General features: G+C 46.8%; 1 protein-coding gene and 1 pseudogene across 1 annotated transcript; one reads left to right on the top strand and one right to left on the bottom strand.

Annotated features, from left to right (window-relative positions):
* Nucleotides 1-1462: 1462 nt before the first annotated feature.
* Nucleotides 1463-2890, bottom strand: LOC102837540 (annotated as a pseudogene).
* Nucleotides 2891-6411: 3521 nt separating this feature from the next.
* Nucleotides 6412-7809, top strand: PARS2 (prolyl-tRNA synthetase 2, mitochondrial (putative)). The gene has a single exon (XM_006839810.1). The coding sequence runs from the start codon at nucleotides 6412-6414 to the stop codon at nucleotides 7807-7809; it is 1398 nt and encodes a 465-aa protein (XP_006839873.1).
* The last annotated feature ends 1491 nt before the right edge of the window (nucleotides 7810-9300 follow it).

Below are 9300 nucleotides of genomic sequence, written 5' to 3'. Positions count from 1 at the left end.
GTGTGTCTACTGGGTTAATGTGCTGGACTCCAAAGTCGGTTTGAACTGCAAGGTCGGTGGTTCAAGCTCACCAGCTGCTCCTAGGAAACCCTATACAAGGTTGGTGTGGGTCAGAACTGACTCGACAGCATTTAACAATAACAACAACAACATTGGCTACTGAACTCCTGGTGTGGCTCTGTAAGATCAGCACTAGACTTCGAATCACAAAGTCAGCGGTTCAAACCCACCAGCAGCTCCACGCAAACTTATACAAGGTCGCTATGAGTCGGAACCGACGTCATAGCACTTAACAACAATTGCCTACTAGGCACTTTTCTAAGCCCTTTAAATTCCAAGCAGCTTCTTGTTTGGATTGTAACTGATTGTGGGCCAAGCAGTCCTTTAAAAGCCGGTGCTGGAAGGGTGGGCAGCCACACTAGGATAGGTGATCTGTTAACATTTGTTGAACAAATTTCTCAGAGGCTCTGTCAGAATCTGAGGTGCTAGACAAGTTAGTTACTGTGTTAACTCTGGAAGGGATCTCTCTGGATAACTTTAAGAAATGGAGAGAATACTAACTAAGCTCCTGTTTAAATTATCCAGATAGTTATCTCATCTTTCACTTTAATCTTCATCTATTCATATATTTTCTCAACAAGCATGAATTGCTGGCTAGATATTAGGCATTGTGCTGGGCTCTGAAACCTAAAAATGTAGAACAGCCTCAGGAACTCATAGTTCCACGGAGAGATAGAACATGAAACACCTTTTCACTTCCAGTGCCTGGCACTCAACAGTTTCTCAAAAACATTTTTAAAAAATGATCCCACCACAGTATAATAAATAATATAAAGAGATGTGTGCAGTGGGAGCACAGAGAAGGAAGTGTCTGTCTGCTTCGAGAGGTTAGGGAAGGCTTCTTAGAATAAGTGAACTTTGAATGAATTGGAGTTGGTGGAGGCTGAAGTCAAGGAGACCCCTTGACCAGACTTAGCCTGTTCTGTGAATGACAAGCAATTGGGAGCATGATAGGGGAGTGGCAGCTGGAAGAAGTTTGTTGAGATCAAAATTTGAAGAGGCTTGGGTGCCATTCCAGGACTCCTGGTATGGTACTATAGGATAAGCACTGGACTGTGAGCCACAAGGTCAGTGGTTCAAATTGACCAGCTGTTCCTTGGAAACCCTATACAGGGTCACTATGAGCTGGAACTGACTCACCAACACTTAACAACAACAGAAACCTAGGTGGCACTGTAAGATAAACACTGATTGCTAACCACAAAGTTATCAGTTCAAATCCAGCAGCTCCAAAGGAGAGAGATGAGGCTGTCTGCTCCAGTAAAGATTGACAGTCTCGGAAACCCTATCTAGGGTTGATATGAGTTCAAATCAACTCAATGGCAGTGGGTTTGGGGTTTTGTTGTTGTTGTTTTTAGAATAAATACCTTTAATACATGTGCTGAATGTGAGGAAGGAGGCTTTATTTGCCTTTCCGGGCCTTGATTTTTCTCAGATAGAAGGCCAGCTCCTTGCCCTCTAGAACATAGCCATCTGCTCGGCCACACTGGCCTGGTCTTAAAGCGATACATGCAAGAAGCTTGCCCTGCTGGAACTGCTCCTCCAAAAGACTGCTGATTTTTGCATTCTTTTGCCTTTCATGGTATTTTTTCTGAAATTTCTTTCATCACTTTTTGTTTAATATCTCTTCCTCTTCAGGAATCAGTTTGGCTCTCTTCTTGTGGCCCAGAGGCGGTGCATAGTGGGACTCGTACCACTGCCGGTCCTGTGTGCTCTCAACGAGCACGATGCAGTTCTTCACTAGGGTCTTGGTGCGGACCAGCTCATTATTGGACGCATTGTAGACAATTTTGATGATGCTTGTTTTCCGGGTACAACACTCAGAACCCCAGGAGAAGTTCCCCACATCCAGCCTCAGAGCCTGGTACTTCTTGTTACCTCCTCTAACACGTACTGTGTGTATGCGGCGGGGCCGATCTTAGTGTTGGCCGCCGGGCGTCCCAGCTCATACTTCCGCTTCTTGTGGTAGGGCTTTCTCTTGCCCTTGGTCTTGCGGCTTGTTTCAGTTGTCCCTGGAGATGGCTCATCACTTGGCGCTGGCTGTAAAGAGAAAATGTTTGGGGTGTTTTTCAGACTGATATGGGTCAAGGATCATTCGCTTCATTCACTGATAATCCATTAAGTGTCTACCGCGTCCAGTGAGGTACACTGTGGCTCCATAAGATAAGCACAGGACTACAAACCACAAGGCTGGTGGTTCAAGCCCACTGCCGCTTGTGGGAGAAAGATGACGCTTTCTGCTCCCACCAAGATTTTAAAAGCCTCGGAAACTGTATACAGGGACTCTATGAGCCAGAACCAACTCGACAGCACTTAACAACTGCCTTCATGGAGTTTATGGTCAAAATCAGCAAGTGAAGAGTTAGGCTCCAGCTCTGTCAGCCTTTTGAAGAACTTATTAGAAATGCACAGTCTTGGCCTACATCACGGATCTACTGAGCAGGGCCCAGTAGTCTTTTTAAACAAGCCCTCCAGGTGATTCTGATAGAGTTTGAAAGCCACTGGGCTACTGTCACATAGCAAGCCATGTTGAGGGGCTATCCCAGAATTGAGACAGTAAGTGGGAAAGAACAAGCGGGCCAACTTGAGCGAGGCTATAGAAACAGGCTCATTTGCTTTAGGAAATGAGTTCAGGGTGAAGGAGTTCCTAGCTTACGCCACTGGTCTGAGGTCACACTAAGTGATGGAGCCAGATGTGAAGCCACATGTCTCTTGTCACCAAAGTGGCAGTGCCTCCAAACCTTCTCCAGGTCAAAGGCCACATAGGAAATAATACTTGTGCAATACACAGGAGAGATGGCTGAAGCTGCTTGAGGTTGAAGGTGACCATCTGGAGGACTTGAAGCTGCTAAAAGCTGGCGAAAACCATTCCAGCTCCCACACCTGAGAGGAATCAGTAACCCATTCTGGGCAGAGAGGAGACGGCAGCTTATAGAGCTTTGCTGAGAAGTAGAGTACTAAATTTGGCAATCTTAAGTTAAGAACCAAAAGACTTTATACTCTCATTCGTATTCCATTCCTGCAAATCTCCCATCCTTTCATTTTTTAGTGTATTTTTGTGTAGTGTCTTAGGTGTACCTCATGTAGACAGCACATTGACCGATCATCGACGGATCGTGGTTTCCTATTTAGCTACTCTGTCTCATGATGAGTGTGTTTAACCTACTGACATCCAGTGTAATTATTGATAGGGAGGAATTGATGGCTGACATTTCACTGCATGTTTTTTGTGTGTTTTGCTGCTGGGTTTTTTGTACCACATAATTTTCTGTGCCGAGTTCACTTTGTGAAATTTTTTGTGTGTAATTTTCTTCATCGCTGGAGCATTCTCCAGAATATGTTGGGCCACAAAGCAAACTTCAATAAACTAGAAAAAATCATCTAAGAAATCAATTAGAACTTGCATTAGGAAATATCAAAATATCTAACATTTTTCAAACAGAATATCCAAAGGTTAAATATAGTTGCTAAGCTCTTAACTCATAGCAGCATTGTGTAAGGTTTCCAAGGCTGTAAATCTTGTGGGAGCAGAAAGCCCCATCTTACTTCCACGGAGCAGTTAGTGGGTTTGAACTGCCGACCTTCTGGTTAGCAGTCCAGTGCTAATACTATAGAGCCGCCATGCTCCCCAAATGCTAAATAGACATAAGAAAAATTAATAAATCTAACTATAACCCTAAAACTAGACTAAGCCCTACTTCTACCATAGCCCAGCCCCTACCCCTAACACTAACACTAACCCTATCCTTAACCATAACCCTAACACTACAAATAGCTCTAAGTATCTTCTTACTCCTACATCCTCTCTGGTATATAACAACAGCAACAAATATATATATGAAAAAAGCCTTGTGCTCATCTGAACCAGTTGCCTGCTCATGACAACCCCATGTGTGTAAAAGTAGAACTGTGCTCCATAGGATTTTCAGGGCCTGAGTTTTTTTTGGAAGCCCACCAGGCCTTTCTTTCAAGGTGCCTCTGGAAGATTTGAATCACCAGTTTTTTGGTTAGCACCCTTTTGGTGTGCACCACCCACGAGTGTCCAGCTTAGAGTGTGTATAACAGAAAAACTGACAACTCTAATGGTGGTTGTTGTGTTTGATATTCTTACTTAGCGGAATGCTGTCCTGCCATTATAAATGTGTGGCTGTTTTGTAAAACAGTGTCTAGTACACTCCTGCGATGTGCTGAAGATACAATGGTGAGCAAATTAGGTATGCTTCTTGCCTGTTCAGAGCAGAGTGTCTGCGGGAAAATTGGGGAGAGTAACCTCCAAGGGTGGTTGGTGTTCATAAGGGATGGGCAAGTGGGCTGCTGCAGGAGAAACCAGCTTTTTGGGGTATGGAGAGGAGGTCAGAGAAGGCTTTCTAGGGATAGGATGGTAATCCCAAGGCCTGGAGGATGGATAGATGTCAGCAGAGGGGAATGCTGGATGCAGAGGGGCCAATGCGTTTAGGAGTGGGTGTGGCGCAGCGGGATCAGAGAAGGCAATGATGAGAGATGAGGCCGAGGGGCCTAACTTCCACTTCACATGGACCATGGATACCACCAAGGCCAGGAGTGTAGATCTGATCCTAAGGACACTGGGAAGCCATTAGAGGAAGTATTCCGGGCTGTGTTCCGGAAGTACCTCCCGCGGCTTTGGTGTGAAGCGTGCATTGGTGCAGGGCAGGAGTGGAAGCTGGGAGGTCAGTGAGAAGGCCACTGTTGTGGCACTGCAGACAAGGGGAAGCAGCATTTGGAGTGATGGCCCTGGGAGAAGCCTGGGCTCATTCTGGGGACGGTGAAGTACCTTTGTAAGGTGTTCTCCGGGAGGTGGAAGAATGTATAGGTCTGAAGCTCAAGAGCCACTGAGAGTGAAGAAGTTGAGTCGGACTCACAACCTGTGCCCTGAGCAGGGAGGGTGTGAACTCTAAGGAGGAGGAGATACCGCATTTGAGGGGTGGGCCAAGGACAGAGCCAGTTGTCATCCAGCATCACCCAGCTCAGGTGTTGCAGAGTAGAACGGCGCTCCATAGCATTTTCATTGGCTGATCTTGGAGAAGTCAATTGCCAGACTTTCCTTCCAAGGCCCTCTGCGTGGATTCAAACCGCCAACCTTGTTTTAAGTTAGTAGCCAAGTGTTTAATAGTTTGTCAAAGGACAAAGGCTTGCAAAACAGAATGGCAACAAAATGTCAGCAAAGATTGTCTCTGGGCAGAGGGATTATGGCTAGGGTTTTGTGTGTGTGGTTGCTCATTTCTTACCCCCCCCCCCAATTTTGGATAATAATAATAATAATGGCAAACATTGAGCTCATGGTACATACCAGATCCTGATCTAAGACCTTCCCACAATTCTTCTGACAAGGAAGGTGGTGTGTGTTCACCACTTACAGACAGCGAAGAAAGTAAGCACAGAGGACTGAGTCCCATGTCACAATTCCCTCAGGCTGCCAACAGGGGCAACTGACAGCATCCAGGCTCCCTGCTGCCACGCCTGTGCTCTTAATCCATGCACCGTGGTCTCCTTCCGTAGTGTATGGTTATTTTTTTCAGAACTGGAAAAATATTAACTTTTAAAAATGGCAGTCAGTAAAGGCAGAAGTTTTGTAACAAAGGGAGTAGTTAATCTTACAGTCCAGAAACAGAGGACCCAAGGACCATCAAGGGAGAAGAGCACAAGCGGAATGCGGGACCTTATCCAGAGAAGCAGTCATGCCAGAGATGGACATGGCAGAGATGGGGGGACATGGAGAGAGGGAGCGTCTTCATGGGAAGAGAGGGACTGAGAGCTGGGGGCCAGGAGGCAGACTTGCAGAATGCACCCTTTGGTGGTGTAAATTATTATATATTCCTGAGTGTTTAAAAAAAAGAGCTAAAATGAATAGAGAGAAATACTGTTAACTGATGGTTCATGGAGGGGATTATAATCATTGTAATGAAACAAAGTATATGATTTGTTGAATGTAAAACTGATGATCTGCCCTGTAAACTCACTCAGTTCACAATAAAAACTTAAAAAAAACAAAAGGCAAACATATGAGGAGTACTTTTAAAGCAAAACCCATTTCTGCAAAGGTAATGATGTTCTATAATTTGAAAAAATGCAGTGCATGTAAAAAAATAAAAATTAGGTAAATCTTAAAAAAAAAAAAAAAAAAGAAGGCAGTCAGAAATAAGAAAAGTAGTACTCTGGTTTGCTAGGATATTAGAAATGAAAGAATCTGTAGCTGCAAAGTCAGTGGCTATAAAAGAAATTTGTTGGAGGCCAGACTTCACCAGCAACTTCCTGGTGTGGGAACACATTCAACGCTTACTCTGTACAACTCATATTTCTGCAGGTGTGAAGGCTTCCCGATGCCGGGCTGCCATGGAAGGCCTGCTAACAAGATGGAGAGCATTGTGGAGCCGGGCCACCTGCAGGCGTCACCACTGTGCCCCAGGGAGAGGGAAACGTTTAGTACTGTCCTGCATGTTCCAGCCACAGAACCTGCGAGAAGACCAGCTGCTGTCCCTGGAGGGCAGATCTGGCGAGCTGACCTGTAAGAGCCAGCGACTGATGCTTCAGGTGGGCCTGATCCACCCGGCGAACCCCGGCTGTTACCACCTTCTGCCTTACACAGTGCGTGCCATGGAGAAGCTCGTGCGGGCAATAGATCAGGAGATGCAGGCTATCGGGGGGCAGAAGGTCAACATGCCCAGCCTCAGCTCAGCAGAGCTCTGGCGAGCCACCAGCCGATGGGACCTGATGGGCAAGGAGCTGCTGAGACTTAGAGACAGACACGGGAAAGAATACTGCCTAGGACCAACTCATGAGGAAGCTATCACGGCTCTGGTTGCCTCTCAGAAGACACTGTCCTACAAGCAGCTCCCGCTCCTGCTGTACCAGGTGACAAGGAAGTTTCGGGACGAGCCCAGGCCCCGCTTTGGTCTTCTCCGAGGCCGAGAGTTTTACATGAAGGACATGTACACCTTTGATTGTTCCCCAGAGGCTGCCAGGCAGACCTACAGCCTGGTGTGTGGTGCCTATTGCAGCCTGTTTAGCAGGCTGGGGCTGCCGTTCGTCCAGGTCCAGGCGGACGTGGGCAGCATAGGGGGCACAATGTCTCATGAGTTCCAGCTACCAGTGGACATTGGTGAGGACCTACTTGCAGTCTGTCCCAGCTGCAGCTTCGCAGCCAACAAGGAGACACTAGACTCGGCACAAGCCAACTGCCCTGTGTGCCAGGGACTGCTGACCGAAACCAGAGGCGTTGAGGTGGGCCACACGTTTTACCTGGGTACCAAGTACTCCTCCATTTTCAATGCCCAGTTTGCCAACATCCACGGCAAACCGTCGCTGGCTGAAATGGGGTGCTATGGCTTGGGTGTGACACGGATCTTGGCTGCCGCCATTGAAGTCCTCTCTACAGAGGATTGCATTCGCTGGCCAGGCCTCCTGGCCCCTTACCAAGTCTGCCTCATTCCCCCTAAGAGGGGCAGCAAGGAGGAAGTGGCCACAGAGCTCATGGGGAATCTGTATGACCACATTGCAGAGGCGGTGCCTCAGCTTCATGGCGAGGTCCTTCTGGACGACAGGGCTCATCTGACCATTGGAAACAGACTGAAAGACGCCAACAAGCTTGGCTACCCCTTTGTGATCATCGCTGGCAAGAGGGCTCTGGAGGACCCTTCACATTTTGAGGTTTGGTGCCAGAACACCAGTGAAGTGGTCTTTCTCACCAAAGAAGGTGTGGTGGAATTACTGAGTCGGGTGCAAGTCGTCTAAGTGCCCCGAAGCCCTGGTGTTCTCATTAAGGCTGCATTTTCCTCTAGAGAGACCTGCCCTGGGCTGGTCTCGTCAGAAACTGAGCAGCTCATGAAAGGTGAGACTCTGTTAACCAGTACCAATTGTAGTCAAATCAACTCAGGCTCATGGTGACCCTACGTGTGTCAGAGTAGAACTGTGCTCCATACGGTTTTCAGTGGCTACTTTTTCACAAGTAGATTGCCAAGTCCTTTCTTCTGAGATGCTTCTGGGTGGACTTAAACTATCAACCTTTTGGTTAATAGCTGAATGTCTAATTTGTTTGCACCACCCAGGCAGGCCTCCTCCAGACCATGTTAGGAAAGCCAGCTCTTCTCCACTCATTTGTTCAGATGATTTGTGTTTACAGTTATTAACTTGGTCTATTTGTTGGGACTGACCATGCTACCACATATCACTCCATTGGTGGAAGTTTCTATCAGCAGGCGGAGAGAAAGAAAAGAAACCTAAGTTCTAGTTTTGTTCCTGGAGTGAGTCACTATCCTTCTCTCAGCTGGCTTTCCCTCCAGGTTTCAACAGTCTGTGACCAGAGACCTCAGCATTCGGCCAGAGAACAGGCTCCTCAGACCTCCTCTATTGAGAAGCTGGGCTCTGGGTGCCGGGCAAAGAGTCAGGAGATCTGACACTAATGCCAGCTCACTGGTGACTTGGACATGCCCCTTCCTCTTCGGGGACCTTGGTTTCCCATCTGTAACGTGTGAAATTGGTACTAGATTTGTAAAGTCTCAACAGTTGTCCTGTGTGGTTGGTTCCATGAGAAGTTCATGACAGGCAGGGATGGTTCCTCTGACCCTCCACAGTCTAAGGTAACCAGAAAGTTAATATGATTAACTGATGACTCAATCCAAAAACTACCTCCAGAGACCTGACCCTACTGAGACAGCTTAAGCTCTGAGATCATGTAGTATTGATTGAATAAAGTCAATCTGTTGGAATGCGCCTTGCGTGTTACCTGGAAACAGTGGCCTTGCGATTTTAACACTGTGATGGCTTTCTCTCTTGAGCCTTTCTTCCTCTTTCTTTCTTTCTTTAAAAAAACACTTTTTATACACCCCACTCAAAAACAATCACCACCAAAATGCAACAAAAAACAAACATTGGGTGGTTGGGAACTATTTGTAGCCATTTTTCCCATGTGTATCAGGGACAGCAGGCTTTAACTGCCATGTGACCTTGTACAGATTTGGACCTAGAGGGTCTCACAGGGGTGAGTATTAGAGATGGTCTCTACCAGTGCTCTGTGAAAGCTGGGCGTGAACTTGAGCTTCCACCAAGTGCCTGCCCCTTTCTTTGAGCTTGTACATCAAATTTGGAGCCTAATCAGGTGCCCTATCCTTGAATTCCTAGGGTTTCTAATATAACAAGAATCTATAGGCCAAGTTCAAAGCCGTTCAAAGCATTTGTGGCAGCTCTTGGAAGTGGTTTGTATCACACGACATCTTGCCTTACGGC

The sequence above is a fragment of the Chrysochloris asiatica genome, unplaced genomic scaffold (genome assembly GCF_000296735.1).
Source record: "Chrysochloris asiatica unplaced genomic scaffold, ChrAsi1.0 scaffold00026, whole genome shotgun sequence".
NCBI lineage: Eukaryota > Metazoa > Chordata > Mammalia > Afrosoricida > Chrysochloridae > Chrysochloris > Chrysochloris asiatica.
The sequence above is the reverse complement of the archived record's forward strand: the minus strand, read 5'-3'. Positions and strand labels throughout refer to the sequence as shown.